Below are 17,144 nucleotides of genomic sequence, written 5' to 3'. Positions count from 1 at the left end.
GTCAGAAATCTTTGGTCTCCTCAGGCTTTTCTTTTTTCCCTTTCTACCGGTCACAGAGCTTTCTGGAAGGATAAAGACGAAAAACCTTACAGGATAGATTGTCCAGGAGCCTGAGTGACCTCGCTGCCCCAGGGGGAGCCTCTGTCTTCAGTCCGGGGCACGAGCTCCCGGTGCAGGCGCCCCATCAGCTGGGAGCTCCGGGTGGTGGCAGGCTGCTGGAGCGGTCCCTTTCCCTGTGGCTTTGAGAAATACTGGAATGCCCTCTTCAGACAACTTTGAAAATACATATCAGAAATGTTTATCCCGTTTTCTCTATGTAGTAGGTTAGATGCTAGAGCCAAAAGTAGCCAGGAAAAGCCTCGTTGGAACCTAAGCTGCGAGGGAGCCTCGTGGACACTTGTTCTCTCCGGACCCCAGTACCTGGGGGTCCGTGCTCTGAACTTAAGCTGCGAGGGAACCTAGTGGACACTTCCTGTTCTCTCGGGACCCCGGTACCTGGGGGTCCGTGCTCTGAGGCGCCTCGGTGTTGGTTGTGCTGCGCTTTGGGTCTCGTCTTCCCTTCTGCAGTTCTGACCGGCAGACCGGTCGTGGGGCTGCCCAGATGCGCCACGTGCTCCTGCCCTCGTGTTCTCGAGCGCTGTCCAGTCATCCTAAGGCAGAGGACAGGTTGTTGCCACCAGATTCCCTAAAGTGCAGGCCCGCAGCCTCGTGCCCTCGGGTGGACAGTGGTGTGGCGCCCGGGCGGTGGGGGGGGGGCGCTGTGCTCTACCCCCGAAACAAAGAGAGCGTCCCGTGTGGACTACACCTGGATTGAAAAGAACCTGGTGACTTAGAGGTCTGCCAAGAGAAGGGCACCGGGGAGCAGGGACGTGGACTCTGCACCCAGTGAGAGCCCATCACACCTCCGTCCCGGGGCTCCGGCAGCCCTGGAAGCCTCGCACACACTGCTGACGTGTGCAGGCCGCCGGGCGGGCAGCCTTGGGGAGACTTCACTCACGCTCCGACCCAGGCGGCCCGCTCCTGGGGTTTTCCCCGAGACACGAAACACAGGTCCACACGGAGCTGTGTGTGAGAGTACGCACCGCAGCCCTGCTGATTATGGCCCAGGACAGTCAGCGACCCACATGGGTAGCCAGAGGTGGTGCTCTCGCTGGGAAGCCTCGCTCGGCCCAGCAAGCCGGGAGGGTGGCGGTGGGGGTGAGCTGGCCGCGGTTGACAGCTTGCGGTTCTGCGGAGAGCAGCTCTGTGCAGCGGGGTTCTCTGAGGTCCTAGAGCCCCGTCTGTCCGCGCAGCAAGGTAGAGCCCTCGGGGACGGGGGCGGGGCAGAGACCTTGAGCGGTGACAAACAGCTTCTCTTCCCACCCTGCAGGCACCGTCGGAGTGCAGCTTCCGGGCCTCCACGAGTACGGAGCGGTCGGGGGCTCCACGCACGCTGCCGCGGCCGCCATGTGGGCCTGTCAGCACTGCACCTTCATGAACCAGCCGGGCACCGGCCACTGCGAGATGTGTAGCCTCCCTAGGACCTAGGGCTCCCGGCCCCTGCTGGCAGGACTGGGCCCACCCCAGCCCTTTCTGAAGCCGGGATCATTGTAACCATTGCCCCATGGTGGGCAGCCCTGAAGGGCGGGGCAGGGTGGCTGCCCTCGGGTCTCTGACCCACAAAGCTTCTCAGCACCAGGCATCCCTGGAGGGAGAGCTGGGCTGGTGCTCTGCGGGCTGACACCAGCCTTCTAGTGGAGCAGCACGATGGCCCGCCTGGACGCCCCGTACCAGCCTCCGAGGTGGTGGAAGGACCTGGGCACCTCGGAACCATCACCTGGGGCTGGGAGGGGTGGGGAGGGCTTACTGCCGCCATCCAGCTTTCTCTTCCCTTTCTTTTGGATGCTTTTTGTTTTTGCCCCTCCCGTGGTTCCCGTGGGGAGTGTTTGGTGACCTCTGTGCACTGTTGCTCTGGGCTGACCCTGCCTGTGAGGGCCACTTCTTCCCCTGCCGGCGGCCGTTGTCTTGTGGAAACATGAGTGGGCCCAGGGCTGCTGGTCTCCCTTCTGCCTGACCTGCAGGTTAATTTGCTGCCCGCCCTCCTCCTTGCGCTCACCTGACACCCAGGTGGGGTTTTTAAAGTCTGCGTTGGTTGTAATAACAGTTATCAGTAATTTCTGCCCAGAAGACTTTTATTTATTTCTTTTTAAGATAAAAACTACATAAAAGGGGAGTGAGAGACTAGTTCCCACTTCTTCCTTCCCGTAGTGAGTCCCTGGGCGTGGGGGCAGGGTGGACGCAGGGTGGGCGAGGGTGGATGGGGACCCACAGTCAGTTCTTCTTGGAAGTAAACCTCAGTGCCTGAGACTTTCCTGCCAAGCCACACTGCAGCCGCAGCTGCAGACTCGGTGGTCCACGCATCGGCGCCTCCAGATGGGCCAGGCCTGCCTGGGGTGAGCTGGGTCGCCCGGGACCCGAAGCTCTAGCCCCTTTTGCCCTGTGCACCATTCTCCCGTTGCCCCACCCAGCCCCGGGCCTCCTGCACGGTGAAGAGCCACTGCAACAGTCCCGAGTGAGAGAGTAGGGGCTTGGTCTGTTGTGGGGTGACTGGACTGCTGTGGGGGTCCCAGGACAGAGGTCATGATCAGGCCTTGCACGTGTGCTCTGGGGTCCCCAGGGAGTTGTGGGCGGCACCCTGATGCCTCTTTGCCTTAATGAGGGCCATGTCTCTGAGCTGCATGGCACCCACGGGAGAGGCTGACCCAGACGTGGACTGTGCTGGGGACTTCATGTCTCTGCCCTAGGGGTGGGGGGAGGCCTGTGTGACCCTACCTTAACCCATGGCACTGTGGACAGAGAACTCTGTTCTCTGCGTGTTGGCTTCTCGCGGCAGGGCTGTGCCTGGTACCTGCAGGTCCACCTGGTGTCTCATCTGCTCTGGGGGCCAGGGGCCGATGAGGTTGGGTCTGGCTTCAGCAGAGCCATTGGTTGTTGGGGGAGAGGGGTGGGCAGGAGAGGCACGGAGCGCAGACTCCCGCCAGGGTGTGGCGGCTGTCCCAGCTCAAGCTCAGCTCCCAGCCGCCTGCTGAGGGGCTCTCCCCGACGGGCCCCGTGTCGTGTGGTCCCTGCGATCCAGTGTGAGGCTGCAGAGGGGCCCGGTCGCCCTGGGCCCTGAGCTCCCCCTCTGTGTCCCCCAGGCCCCCCCAACCCCCCATTCTCCTTGTGTCGCCTTCACCCACTAAGCTGGCTCCCGTCTCTCTTCAGCCAACATTCTCCTCACTCTGAAGTTCTGGCAGATGCAGAATTCATTTCCTTTCATCTTTTAGCTAAAGGAAGAGCGTTTTGATTTCTCTGCTTCTGGTTTTGAGTCACTCTTTGTTCAGTAAACGCACTTTATTTTATTGTCCAAATAAATAGACCCCGAGCTCAGCGTGAGGGTGTGGGGGCACCCTGCCAGAGGCCTTGGCCGTGGGCAGCTCAGCCACCTCCTCCTGCCCAAGGGAGGGAGGGGTCCCCCAGCCCCACCTGCATCCTGCTTGCCCTCGTGTGGACGCACCCTCTGGCCACTGGGTGCGGGTGACTGCTCAGCTGTCCAGGTGCGCGCAGCCGGCGGCCTCGGCCTCTGACAGTCTGCTCCTGGTGCTGCCGCTCCAGCAGGTGCGTCAGCTGGGTTTGCATTAGCGTTACCTGGACTCGGGTCCCGCCATGAAGCCAATAAAAGTCCTGAAGCGACCGCTGAGCTCCCAGTTGTTGTTCCTGGGCCCCGAGGCCTTCCTGCGCCGAGTGCGTGTCTGCAGGCCGCCTCCCGAGTCGCTTTGTGTTGTGTGACTTCACTTTTCTCCACGTCACGGTCCTCGCTGGTGGACCCCAGCGTGTCATCGGGGTGGGAGGAGAGCGTGGCCTCCCTTGGGTGCTTTCCTGCCTGTCAGCCATGTGGCTGCTTCTGGGCCTGGTGGGGGTTGGGGGAGGCAGGTGCTTGCAGCCGACAGCAGGTGAGGGACGCAGTCTGGAAGCCCCGACTGTACAGGTGCCAGGGTGTGAGGCCTGGAGGGGACGTGGCGCCTGTCCTGAATTACTCTTGGTGTTCGGGTACCGCCCTGTCCTTTGGCCTCGGGACGCATTGCTCCCTGGACAAGTACATAGACAACAGCACCTGCCGATGTAAGGGGCCCTGGGTGCCTCTAGTCCTACCCCCGGGCCTGGCTTTTCTCAGCAGGGGTGTGGTGCATGCTACCAGCCATAGTCCCCAAGTTGGGGTGACTGTCATATCCGGCCCTTGGTGCATCTCAGCTGGACTTGCTGGACTTCCCACCTCGGGAAACCACGTGAAGGGGGTGTGCTGCCTGTGAGGAGTGCCCAGCGTAGCCTGCAGCTGCCCTGCACACGTGGCTTCTCCCCAGGCTGCTGGTGTCACTTGACCTTGGGAAGATTATGCTGCCCGCAGATTTGGCATAAAGAGCACTGGAGTGCACACCTTGCATACCCACGTGGGCGGCTGCCTTACTCCGCATCACCCACTGCCGTCCGAGCTGACCTTCAGCCCTTTGTGGGTGTCTGTCAACCAGGGGTCAGCACTCAGGGCCCCTGTCTTTGTTTAGATAGACTGTTGATCATAAATCTTTACATCACAGCAAAGGGAGTAGGGACCCAACCTAACAATGTCTGCAGGGGCCTCCTGGCCAGCCAAGGGCTAAACCCGGGTGGAGGGGGCACGGGGGGTAGGGGAGAGGCCTGCCTGGCTCAACCCACCCCCTTCCAGATCCACTTCCCCACGTGCTCATTTTCTGCAGGACAGTCCTGGGGGGAGGGGGGCAGTTCACAGGGAATGGGAGTCAAGACTGGCCCAGAAGACTTGTGCCCTCCCCTAGGAGAGGAGCCTGCCCTCACTTCTCAATTAGGAAGGCCTAGTGGGAGTCAGTCTTCCTCGTCCCGGACGATGTTTCCAGCCCAGACTTCACCTGGGAGCAAAAGGGGCAAACGATGGACTGCAGATGCCAAGTTCACATGGAGTTCAACCCAGAAACGGGCTGCCCACTGTCCTGGGGGCTGAGTGCCCACCTCAACCTCTACAAGAGGGGTCTGAACTTGTCCCGGCTCTGAGTCCTGGCACGTGCCAGCCTCCGTGAGGTCGGTCAGCTTCACGTCCAAGCCCAGGGGACGTTTGGCAGCGTGCTGTGCTTGGTCACACGCCCCCACAGATGCCTCTCTCGCTCATGAGTGTCTGGCCTTGGAGATTCTCCCGTGGCCTTAAAGGAATGAGATGTACTTGACCTCTCCATCCACAGACACCCTTCAGGGACGCTCTGGGTCTCCTGACTCATCCAGAAGAGAGCTCTTGGCCCCTCTCTGGTCAGCACCTCTCTCCAAAGCCCTGTGGAATATGAGGGGGAGCCGCCAGGGTGGTGGGAGGAGAGGTGTCTCGCTTCACCCTCACCCCAGACTGATTGCTGGTGACCCATCGCCCAAACCAACACACCCACGAACAGCACCTCAGACCCTGGGGGTGGGGCGGGAATCGCGCAGCTCAGCTGCTCAGAGGGCGGTGACCCATCCCCCGTGAAATCCAACCGCTCCCCGAAACCCCACAAAATCGCTTTAGGAGTGGGCCGCCTGCCCCGAGGAGGTGGCGTTCGGCTGGTCCCCGGCTCCCCGGCTCCGGCCCGAGGGAGCCCGCGTCCTGGCGGGGTCCCGGAGTCGGCCCGGCTCCAGGGCGCACGAGGGAGGCGCGACGCGACTTCGGGCCCAACCACCGGGGCCCCGAAGCCCCGCACGTGCGTGCGAGGGGCTACAGGCCGCGAGGTTCCCCCCAAGCCCGGGCGGCGCCTGGGGCCGCGCGGAGGGCGGACGGGGTCCGCGAGCGCAGGCTCTGGGGTGTCCCGCGTTTGGCCTCAAACACGTTGGCTCTCTGGCAAACCGCCGTGTCCACCTGCCTGCTCGCAGTGGCGCGGCCCCCCCGCCGGCCCGCCAGCCCGGGCTCCGACCGGGACCCCACCCCCCGACGCCGCGGAGCCCGCGAGCCGACCCGGCCCCGCCCCCGCCCGGGCAGCTTTACGGCGGAGGTCGCGCCGCGACGTGGGCAGCCGTAAAGCGCCCCCGCCCGCGCCCCGCGCCCCCCGCCCCCCTCCCCCGACGGAGCTGCTTCCGCGCGCCGCCGGCCCACACAATGGCCGGTTTCGAGCCGCGGGTCGAGTACCTGGAGAGCTTCCGCTGCCCACTCGGGGGCCTGGCGGCGGGCAAGCCCCGCGTGCTGGGCCACGGGGCCGAGATCTTCGTGTCCACCGGGAGCGAGCTCGTCTACGTCTACGACCAGGAGGGGAGGCTGCTGACCGTGAGCCCCGGGCGGGGGCCCCGGGAAGGAGAATGCGGGCGGGGAGGGGTCGGGCCCCTGGAGCCCCCGGGGGGGCGGGGGGACGGGGGCAGACCACCCCGGTCGAGGGGTCGGGGCGAGGAGACTTGAGGGGCTTCTGGTTCTTTGGGAGGAGCTCGCTTAAGGACTGGGTGCCGTGCTCTGCCTCCCCTCCTCCTCCTCGCGGCTGGCCTGACGCGGCCTTGTCCCCGATGTCCAGGCTGTGTACAGGTTCCCCGGCCAGGTGTGGCACCTGGAGCTCCGGGCCCTCGGCAGGCTGCTCTACGTCCTGTGCGCCCAGAAAGGCATCTACTGCTTGTCGTTGGACCAGGCGAGCAGGTGACGGGGACAGGGGCAGCTCGCGTGGGGGAGGCTGCCCCGGCCTCCGGGGCACTCCTCATTGGCCCTGGCCACCCCACCCCGTCTCCTCAAACACTGCCCCGTGCGACCTAGACGCGCGGCGGGGCCTGGGTCAGGGTCACAGTGAGCACGCACCAGCCCTGCCCTGGAGGCCCTGGAGGGCTGCTGGGCTCAGGGCCCAGCTCTGAAGCCTGGGGTGTCCCCAGCCCCCAGCATCTGCAGCAGGCTCCTGCCCAAGGAGCATCCCTAGTAAATGGGGCTCGGGCTGCAGAGTGTGCAGCCTGAGGCAGGACCCTGTCCCCGCTGGCCTGGCACACCTTTTAGGCGGGTCTCTGCAGTTAGCCGTCACAGCAAAGCACCCTGAACCCTGAGGCAGTCAAGGGGGCCGATATTGAGGAGCTGGGCCCCTCCCATGCTCCAGGGCAGAGGCTAGACATGGCCCACGCTCCCTACTGGCTCAGGACTTAAGAAGGTAGGGGTGGGATTCACAGGCTAGACTTCGGGGGTCTTACAGTTCTGCACTGATGAGGGTTTTTCTCCCGAACCCGTTTCTGGAAGCCTGGATACATCCTGCTGTGTGTGTGTCCCGGGGTGACTGGTGCTGATGACAGCGGTCTGCGGGCCGATGAGAGGTCATGTGACAGGCCATCTGCTCCCGGGTGGGCCTTCCCCACACTGCTGAGGGGCCGTGATGGGCACCGAGGTCACTCCCTGGGAAGACCCCAGGCCCAGTGTGCTCAGTGGCGCGTCGCTGGGAAGAGAGCTTATACGTGTTCTGACCCACCGTTGCTTGGTTCTTGAAGGTCTGTGAACCGAGGTGATGGGGGTGACAGGGACAGCGAGGACAGTGAGGACGGCGAGCCCCCTTGCACTGTGATCCCCGTGCACCCAGATGCCTGCCTGCTCCCGGATGACACTCTGTGCGCTTTCACTGTGGTCGATGACACGCTGGTCACCCTGGCACAGGGCCCTGCCCGGTGGAAGGTACAGCTGTCTGAGTGCCCCTGTCCAGGGGAGGGCGCCAGACCCAGAGGCCACATTGGCGAGGTGGAGTTGTCCACCTCCAGCCCCCTGGCTGGGGCCCCCGGGGAGCCCGCAGCCCCCCGCATCCTCCCAGTGCTGTGCTGTGTGTCTCCTCCGGGCAGTAGTGCTCTGCAGACCCGTACGCGGGGCTCCAGGGGCTTCTCGCTGGAACAGGCCCTCTTTGGGCTACTCTTTGGAGTTGATGCCTCCCTTCTAGAATCACCAGTGATCCTCTGTGGTCTCCCCGATGGCCAGCTCTGCTGTGTGGTCTTGAAGACCCTGGTCACCTCAAGGTTGTCCCCAGGCGACCCGAAGGCCCTTGTCAAGATCCTCCATCACCTGGAGGAACCCGTCGTTCTCATTGGGGCCTTGAAGACAGAGTCGTTGCCCGAGGACGCGGAGGACACACACCCTGACTGCCTAGTGGCACTTGGTCACGGTGGCCGGATCCTGGCCATCAAGGCCAGCTGGGACGAGGCAGGGACTCTGGTGCCAGAGCTGCAGGAGTACCGGCTGCCGGGGCCTGTGCTCTGTGCGGCCTGTGGGGGGGGGGGCCGCGTGTACCACAGCACCCCCTCGGAGCTCTGTGTCGTGGACCTGGCTCGGGGACGTGCCCCCGAGGGGGGCCCGGGAGGCCTGCCGTCTCTGCTGTGTCCAGCTGGTTTAGGCATCTGCAGCGTCGTCACCCTCTCTGTGTCCTCCGAGGTGCCCGAAGGTACAAGCTGCCATTCAAACCGGAGATGCCACAGCGTGTCGTGGTAGGGGTGGGACTTTCCGTGGGGCTGTCTTCTCCACTGTGAACTGGCCCATCCTCTCTCCCTGCTACGTTCCCGTCTTTTGCAAACCTGACGGGCAGGCTTCTCCCCAGCTGCTGTAGGCTGGCACTTGTCTCGGGGTCCGGGGGTGCCTGATGGTGTGTGTCCCATGTGGGTAGGGGCGGGGGCTGCCCCTGGGCGGCGCAGGGCAAGGGCATCTCTCCAAGACAGGTCTTCTGTGGTGGGGAGTCCCGGGAGATTCAGGTGGGTTCCGGCCAAGCCCTGGCGTGTTTCTGAAGGCTAGGAAACGCTTGCCCCGCTTCCCCTGCGGCCTGCCCCCTGGGCCCCTCTGCGCCGGAGCTGCGCGCTGGATGTGGCTTCCCAGGACGGCACCGGGGAAGGTGGTAGCTGTGTTTGCCCGGGGCTGTGGGGCGAGGACAGAGCCACCCTCCCCCGGCGCACGTTCTCGAGGAGACGGCCCACGGGGCCGTACTCATCGCGGAGGAAGCGCTCCGAGGGGACAAGGCCAGTGTCTGTGCCGCAGGGAAGGACGGCCGCGAGTACGGCGGTGCCAGGCTGCAGCCCGGCCTGCGCGTGCCTCGCTCTTCCGGCTGCCCCACCTCGGCCTGGGGCTCGGGGCCTCAGTGGCAGTGGGCGTGGGAGACAAGCAGACAGTTGCAGGAGGTGGAGCCCAGGGGAGGGAAGGGGACGGAAGATGCTAGAGAGCCCCCAGGCTTCCGGAAAGGCCTGGTGAGTGTGGAGCTCTTCCCTGCAGACCACAGGGGCCCGTTGAAAGTCCAGCTGCACCTGGCTGATTCAGGGGCCCACGTGGGTCCTTGCTTGGCCCCGTTTAGACCCCTTCCCCACATGGCTCTAAGCTGCTCTGTGTGCCAGCGTTCTCCCCCAGGAGGGCCCTTCAGAACGTGCGATGAGATGGACGTGCACAGGGACTCTGCCCGGGCCCTGGTGCGCATCCGGGGCTCCACAGCTCCGTCTCCGGGACCCGCTCTTTCTCACCTGGGTGCGGGCCTGCCGACGATCTCTGTCCTGTGCCTCCAGCAGCCTGCCCCTCCCCGCCCGTTGACCGGGCCCCATGGGTGTGCATCTTCAGGTGGTGCCAGGCTCCTGGCCCTGTCCGCCAGGGGCCGCCTGATGACCTGCAGCCTGGACCTGAGCTCTGAGATGCCGTGCCCCACCAGAGCCGCTATGGCCGATACTGGCCAAAAGATTAAGGAATTGCTTTCTGGAATCGGCACCGTCTCTGAGAGGTGAGCAGCCGCGCTGCCGGTGGCTCGGGCAGAGGCCAGTGCTGCGTCCGCGGGGGCGGCGTCCTGGGTGGTGGCGTCGGCCCAGGCCTCTGACCCCAGGGACAGCCCCAGATGCCACGTTGCATGGCAGCAGGTGAAAGGGACATCCCCCGTTTCCTAGACCCCACGCACACCTCTCCCTGCTAGCGGACAGGCACACTGCCCGTGCCGGCTCCTCGGCCCTCCCCCAGGGCACCCCGCTCCTCGGGGGCCTCTGCCTTCCTGTCTCGGCAAAGGCCCCAGCGGCCTTTTCCTCTGACCCATTCAGAGAAACGGGGCTCCCCTCAGTCCTCACCTGTCCTTCTGTGCGGCGCGGAGTGACAGTCTGTAGGCCCTGGTGCCCTGTGGTTTAGGGCCGTTTCCGAAGTGCCTGCTGTCCTCTGGGCTGTCACGTGCGGCCGCGGCGGAGCGAAGGGGCCCAGTCAGAACATGGCTGAGAAGGCGCAGCCGCCCCTGGGCCCACGTGGCCCTGACGAGGTTGGCGGCGGCCGGGAGCCCGGGGAGCGAGGCCAGGCCTGCTGAGCGTGGGCTGTATCCGCTCCATCCTCTGCCCGCAGTGGTCCTGCTGCCTGAGAGCAGGGGTTGGGTCAGACGGCTGGGGGCCCCTTTGGAAGGGCTGTGGCACGGGCGGGACCGGAGCGCTGCGCCCCGAGGCAGCAGCTTGCCCCTCACGGGGTGTGTGTCAAGGAGCGAGGTTCTGGTGTCTTCCTGTCCTGGGAGGAGGGGACGAGGGGCCCACCACCACGCCTCCTTCCCCTCCCTCGGGTGCCACGTTTGCTCCTTCCAGAGTGTCTTCTCTGAAGAAGGCAGTTGACCAGCGGAACAAGGCCCTGACGTGCCTCAACGAAGCTATGAACGTGAGCTGCGTCCTGCTGGCCGGCCGGGAGGGCCCCAGGCCCATCTCGTGCACCATCACCGCCGCCTGGAGCCGCCTGCAGCCGCAGGACGTGCTCACGGCCACCTGCCGGCTGGAGAACAACAGTGGCCTCAGTCTGGACCGGGGCTGGGCCTTGTGCGTGCAGGTGCTGACCGCCCCCGCCTCAGACCCAGACGCAGCTGGCTCGGCCACCACCTACACCGTCCCCGTGGACCGGCTGGGCCCTGGCGATCGGCGGGAGGTGACGCTGCCCCTGGGCCCTGGGGAGGATGGCACCCTGGACCTGCCCCTGACCGTGTCCTGCGCACTACACTACAGCCTCAGGGAGGTTGTGCGCGGGGCCCTCGCCCCCTCGGAGTCTTTCACGGACCCCTCTCTGGATGAGTGCCCCTCCAACGTCTTGCCTGAGCAGGACGGCATCTGCCTGCCCCTGAGCGAGCACACTGTGGACATGCTGCAGTGTCTGCGCTTCCCTGGCCTGGCCACACCCCACACGCAGGCCCCTGGGCTGCTCGGCCCGGTGAGCGACTCTGTGGACACCTTCTTGGGATCTCTCGGGCCACGCAGCGAGCCGGCGGGACCTGCTTCCCTGCGGGCCAAGTTCCTGCCCCCGTCAGTGGCCACGATCAAGGTGTCCGCAGAGCTTCTGAGGGCCGCCTTGGGGGACAGTCACGCAGGTTGGTGGTGGTGGCTGGCGTCACTGTGGCCTCAGGGCCTGGGGACACGGGGCTCCTCCCTCTTCAGGCCCCGCCCGAGCTCATGGCGGCACCCCCGTCCAGCAGGCACGTCCCTGGGCTGTGCCACCCTGCAGTGGCTCCTCGCTGAGAACACGGCCCTGGATGTCGTGCGGGCCCGACGGCTGTCCTCGGTCCAGGGAGTGGCCCCAGATGGCACTGACCTGCACCTTACCATCCGAGAGGCAAGCGGGGGTCCGCCCTCCAGGGAGAGGCTTCTCCGAGTGGCATCCCCAAGCCAGCTGTCTCTGGGCTGCTTGAGAGGAATCGGGTCGTCGGTCCCCACCTTCCAGAGGTTTCTGACATGCGCCGTCTGAGGCCCGGCTGTGCTGGAACAGCCTTTGCAGGGCTGCGGGGTCCCGATGGGGACCAGCTTATCCTTCACGTGTGGGCCCCCACCCCGTGCACAGCTGGCACTCGTGGCCCCAGTGTGGGCCGTAGGGGTGGTCCAGGCATGGGCTGTCCACGGTGGGGTGGGCACAGAGTCACTTGGCCGTAGAGTGAGTGCCGTGGGTCTAGATTCCAAGGGAACAGGACTCCTCCTGGACACACGTTCCCAACGGGCCACTGTGGATTGGCTGGCTGGTCTTTCTGATACAAGTTAACGTGGGGTGGGGAGACCCAGGCCTGGGAGTAGGGGGCCCCAGGGCCTCTTGAGGGCAGGTGGAGCTGCCCTTGGGGTGGGGCAGGGCCGCGCGTGGTCGGTGAGGCTCGTCCTGTGTTGCAGGTGGCTGTGACCCACCTGTGCACCGCAGGGCCCATGCAGACCGTGGAGATCCAGGTGGAGAGCTCGTCTCTGGCCAGCCTGGGCAGTGCACACCACGCGGTCATCGGGCGTCTGCAGGTCTGTGGGCCTGCTGCGGGGGCGGGCAGTGGTGGGAGCATGGGACTGTGGGCGACGGGGCTGCCTGCACGGGGGTCGCAGGACCATCCCTCCTCCTCTGCTCCCACGTGCTGTGCAGGGGAGCTGGGGGCGCCCGGGAGGCGAGTGGGGGAGCTTTGCTGATTACCCTTCAGTAGCAGACGCTGCCCCCCGGTGTGCTGGCAGCCCCTGCTGGGCTCCCGTGAGCCCCCTGGCCGCTAGGTTAAAGGAGGACGGTGCGCGTGTTCCTGCCGCGGTCAGCTCCACGTCCCTGCACTTGCCTGGCCGAGGAACCCCTTGTGCGGAGAGGCCGTGCGCTGGGGCTGTGTGCACTGGCTGGCCCATCTCCTCCCGCCGCTTCCAACTGTGGCCCTGGTGGCCACAGAGGACTCTGCAGTGGCAGCCCTCAGCCTCACCTGGGAACTTACCAATGCACATTCCCAGGCCCCACCCAGACCCTGAGAATCGGAGAACCTGTAGGCCAGGCTTTTAGGCTTTGATGAGGACCTGAGTGCCGCTGGTTTAGACCCACCAGTGCCCCCAGGCAGGTGGGCGCCACTCAGGAGCCCGTGGCCGCCACGGCCACCCCGTGTGGCGCCGTGATGGGCCTGACGCGGCACACGCAGCTCAGGAGTGTAGTTCCGAGTTCCTCAAGCCATCAGAGGAGGCCCTTCCCCACAGGGACGCCCAGCTCCCAGAGTGCATCCCGTTCTGTCTGCCCAGAGGGGAGCCTCCTAGACCGAGGTCCCCCTGCCCCGTGTCAGGCTGTCTCCAGACCCTGCCGAGCATGAGCATGGCGGTCAGGAGGTGTGGTTAGTGTGATGCTGGGGGAAGGAGCGTGTTGCCTGGACCCCCGGCAGGAGGGGGAGGTCAGTGTCCTGGTGTTGCCATGACAGTCACAGAAGGGGCATAAACAGCAAGAATTCAGTGCTGGAGGCCAAGGCCTCTCTCCACGTCACGCAAACAGCTTCTCCCCACGTTTGCACGTAACTGTCCTCTGTGTCCTGATCGCTTGTTATTAGACCTGCCCCCCCCCCCCCCCCGCCCCAGCAGGAGCTCGTCCTACCTCGCTCATTTGCAGGGACCTCATGTCCGAGTATAGTCCCCGAGCTGCTGGGGGCAGCACTCCCGGGTGAATTTGGCTCCGAACAGGGAGGGCTGCAGATGCTCCCTTGAGGGGCATCCTCACGTGGGCTGCACACCCCAGTCTGTCCTCCGTCAGCTGATGCCCTGTTCCCCGTGATGGGAGTGTACCTGAGAACCAGTTTGTATTCTCCTGGCCGCTCAGAGTTTGGGGGACCCTGCCAGATGTGCAGAGCCTGCCACAGAGGCCGGTGGGGGCCTTGCTGCCTAATCCTGTCTGGGAGCTTGGATCTGAGCCCCCAGGAGCTGCCTGGGCTTCCCCCGGAATGCGGGACCAGAACCAGCCCCACAGCGGGCTGTGCCGAGGGGATGTGCCAGTGGGGCAGGTTGGGTGGCCCCGTGATGGCAGTAGGCACCAGGCCTGGGACAAAGGATGGGAGATGGGGTGGTGGAAGGTGGCTCTGTGGGGACGAGGGAGGAGGTGGAGGGGCAGGAACTTAGGAGAAAGTGACTTCCAAGTCCTCCACTGTCAGGCTGGGGCTGGAGCGGAGGACACAGAGGGGGTGGTATGGTGCTGGAGGACAGGTGCCAGGAGCCCTGGGTACCGGCTCCAGATGGGGGGGAGCATCCTCTCCAGCCACCTGCCCCTTGTCCGCCCCCGCCCCCAGAGGATGGTTGTGGAGCAGGCTGCCCAGAGCTCCAGCCCACCTGACCTCCGTGTGCAGTATCTCCGCCAGATCCATATCAACCACGAGGTGAGGCCCCTCCAGCTCCCGTCCCCGGGGCCTCCCGCCAGCCTGGTCAGGGAGGACCATCCCTGGCTGGGATCCTCTGGGAACACAGGTGTCACCCGGCACAGTGGGGGGCCTGCCCAGTCCTCAGCCCAGAGTCGGGGCAGGGGGCGGGGTGGGTGCGGTTCCTTCTGTCTCCCGCCTTGCTCCTTGCTCCTCTTGCTAGTCCACCTTCACTAGGCCCCTCCTGTCACCTGGGGAGGGGGGCCTGGCTGCATGTCCCCTGCATTCCTAGGTCACCTGCCACATCCCAAGTAGGATTTGTGCATCGTGGGTGTCCCGGCAGGGAGGTGGGGGCTCTGAGCTCTTGCCGCCTGTCCCCACCGCAGACACTGCTGCGGGAGGTGCGGGCCCTTCGGGACCGGCTGTGCACGGAGGACGACGCCAGCTCCTGTGGCACTGCCGAGAGGCTCCTGCAGGTGTACGGGCAGCTCCGGAGCCCCAGCCTCCTCCTGCTGTGACGCCTCGTGGGCCCCGCCCCCGCCACAAGCCAGGCGCCCCTGTGGCTTTACGGAGAGACGCCCAGGGCACCAGAGGCTGCTTCCCGCCTCCTGACCCTGGCTGTGGCTGTGGGGTGGGGGAAGGCAGGTGAGCTGGGCCACTGAACGGGACACGGGGCCGCGACTGCTCCAGGGCGTGTGTAAAGCGCGTTGATCACAGGCGCCTGGGGGACCGGGCTCTGCCCTTGCGGCCCCGTCCACCCTGGCCCGAGCCGGCCCACAGCGTTCCCCTCCCTTGGACGGCCACCCACGGCTCCCCGCGGCACCTGGTCGAGCTGGGCAGTCTCTGGCCTGGAGCACTGGGGCTGGATCAGCGGCCTCCCCTCCCCGCAGAAGTCAGGCCACGGAGAAGGTTTCTGGGGTCGGGACTTGCGGGTTTGTGTCTGTGACTGTTGCTGTTCCCACCGCCCCGCTGCCCGCCTGCCCACGCCCACCACGCGCAGACCCCTTCGTCCCCCTTGGGGCCCCTCAGCCCTGCGTCTGTGCCGCTGCTGAGGCCACCAGCTGGGACGCCGCTCCCTGTGGCTCCCACCCTCACCCAGTAGGTGCTCCCGGCCGGGGCTGCGCCCAGCGCCCAGCACTGTGCGTTGTTTCCAGGGCCCCTGACGGTGGGCTGCAGCCCCCCAGCTGCCTCCCTCCGGTGCTGGTGCAGTTAGCAGTGGGGGGTGACCCCCGTTCGGACTTGACATGGTGCTGTTCTGCGCGTGCGGGAGCCGCGAGCCTCCTCTGCTGCAGAACAAGTGTTCTCGGGCCGAGCTGCCTCGGCTTCTGGGTGTGTGTGTGTTTGGGGCGGCAGCTCTGAGCTGCATTTCTGGGCCTCCCCAGGGGTATGCTCGGATGAACCTTGCCTTGGTCTTTCCGCGGTCGTGGGGGCCGGTAGGGGGTCTCCCAGCACTGGGGCGACGTGCCCACCTGGCCTGCGGGGCATGCGAGTCCCTCGTCCCCAAGGAGGGAGAGGGGCCAGTGGGGAGTCCGGGTCCGAGTCGGGAGAGTGGGCGGCCGCCACACAGCCTGCAGGCCGGAGGTTGGGCGGTGGTGGTGGGCACGGATGCGGGGTGTGGGCGGATGCGGGGTGTGGGCCGAGCAGCGCTGGAAGCACGTCCCCAGCCTCCGGGCTTCACTGGGCTGCCCCTGGGCCCCACCGTCCCGCTCCCCACACAGGCAGCCTCGCTCCTGCCCACAAGGATAACCCTGGAGAGGCGTGAGCACGCGTCCTCCCGGGGGTGGAGATGCAGCAGTGGGGAGGGGCGGGGTGGGGGCAGGGCAGTCGCTGGGGGCCCGCCACCTAGTCTCCAGAAAAGGAGACGCACGACCTGGACACCTAACCAGCTGAGAGGAGATAAAGTGGAATCTTGTGAAACTTTCGTGAATGAGGGGGGATGGGTGGGGGGTAAGACAAATGGGACACAGGCCGGAGCTTCCCTGGGAGCCTCGTGCTGGGGTGCCCGGTCAGCGCCCCATCGGGGACGGGACGCCACATTGAGCACCAGGGGTCCCTCAGCCAGCCTCTGCTGCGCGTGGCTCACCATCCCCCACACAGCTCCGGCCCACCAGAGGATGGCCTCCGCGCAGTCCCAGCCTCTCTCCTCCCAGGCGCAGGGGCATCCCTACTGCCACCCCAGCTGGCCCCTCTGGGGACACCCGGGCACTCCTCCCTGCCTCCCCTCCCCCGCTCAGCAAGGGTCTGAGGCCAAGTGCACCCTCTGGCAGAGGTCAGGAGAGGGGAGCCCTTACACTGATGACTGGCGGCAAGCCCTGGGCGGGTGAGCCCCCAACCCTGCTGCCCTGGGCGCCACTAGGGGGCAGCACAGGCTGTGGCTCAGGCAGCCACCTGTCCCCTCCGCAGCCTCTGGGCTCTCGTGTCTGGTCCTCGAAGGGTTAACTAAGCCCACCTTGACCAGGGGGCCCACTTGGGTCCAGCTCCTCTGTCCTTAAGGCGGGGGTGGGGGGTGGGCAGTGAGGTCAGGAGCAGGCGGGGCTGAGGAGGGCGCTGGGGAGAGGCTGGGGGGGTCCCTTCCTTCCCGCTCTGATTGGGCACATCCGCTCTGCACGCCCTTCCCAAAGCGCCCCAGTCCCGACTGGACCACACTGGCTGGACTCACTGGAGGGGTTTCAGGCCCCAGTCACGGGGAGGGACTTGGGCTTAGGGGCCGGGCATCTGGTCTCATCCTCCCTTCAGGCCCTAGGCCACACGGCCGTGTCCTGACCCCTCCCCCAGCCCCCAGGTTCCGTGTCTCCCACTCGGCTCTGATGGCCTGGGTCACCCAGCCCAGCCGAGAGGCACTGGCCCGGGTGGGGGTCCTGGGGGGCTGGGAGTGCCTGGATGCCAGCTGGCGGACCACAGACCTTATCTTGGCATCCAGCCTGCTTGGGGCAAGGTGGGTGGGGGGTGAGAGCCACACGTGCGGTGGGAGTGGGAGACCTGGAGCCGCCTGTCTGGGCTGAGAGGGGCCTTCTCCCCAGGGTTGGCCACTCACACCCTGTTTGGGAGGGGTGGGGTCGCTTTCGCCTCAGGTGCGCGGGGGAT

The 17,144-nt window shown here is 65.9% G+C and overlaps 3 protein-coding genes across 4 annotated transcripts in view; all 3 read left to right on the top strand.

Annotated features, from left to right (window-relative positions):
* The window catches only part of NPLOC4 (NPL4 homolog, ubiquitin recognition factor), a 67,884-nt gene extending 64,129 nt beyond the window's left edge, over nucleotides 1-3,755 (top strand). The window contains exon 17 of the mRNA XM_032429437.1: nucleotides 1,370-3,755. Within this exon, the coding sequence (XP_032285328.1) occupies nucleotides 1,370-1,527 (158 nt within the window). The 3' untranslated portion in view covers nucleotides 1,528-3,755. The remainder of the gene's footprint in view (nucleotides 1-1,369) is intronic.
* A 2,349-nt stretch (nucleotides 3,756-6,104) lies between these two features.
* Nucleotides 6,105-16,411, top strand: FAAP100 (FA core complex associated protein 100). 2 transcript variants are annotated; one of them, XM_032429781.1, is made up of 9 exons: nucleotides 6,105-6,307; nucleotides 6,546-6,664; nucleotides 7,489-8,423; nucleotides 9,575-9,731; nucleotides 10,558-11,324; nucleotides 11,430-11,566; nucleotides 12,109-12,225; nucleotides 13,995-14,081; nucleotides 14,447-16,411. In XM_032429781.1, exons 1-9 carry the CDS (start codon nucleotides 6,143-6,145, stop codon nucleotides 14,576-14,578), a joined length of 2,616 nt encoding a protein of 871 aa, XP_032285672.1. In that variant the 5' UTR covers nucleotides 6,105-6,142; the 3' UTR covers nucleotides 14,579-16,411. The 2 variants fall into 2 exon arrangements, with proteins under 2 accessions (XP_032285672.1, XP_032285671.1); XM_032429780.1 differs by having other exon boundaries at nucleotides 11,427-11,566.
* LOC116648023 lies at nucleotides 15,286-16,456 on the top strand. Its single transcript, XM_032429784.1, has one exon. The coding sequence runs from the start codon at nucleotides 15,305-15,307 to the stop codon at nucleotides 16,382-16,384; it is 1,080 nt and encodes a 359-aa protein (XP_032285675.1). The 5' UTR covers nucleotides 15,286-15,304; the 3' UTR covers nucleotides 16,385-16,456.
* Nucleotides 16,457-17,144: the final 688 nt, after the last annotated feature.

Source organism: Phoca vitulina, unplaced genomic scaffold, assembly GCF_004348235.1.
Source record: "Phoca vitulina isolate PV1807 unplaced genomic scaffold, GSC_HSeal_1.0 scaffold41, whole genome shotgun sequence".
Lineage (NCBI taxonomy): Eukaryota > Metazoa > Chordata > Mammalia > Carnivora > Phocidae > Phoca > Phoca vitulina.
The sequence above is the reverse complement of the archived record's forward strand: the minus strand, read 5'-3'. Positions and strand labels throughout refer to the sequence as shown.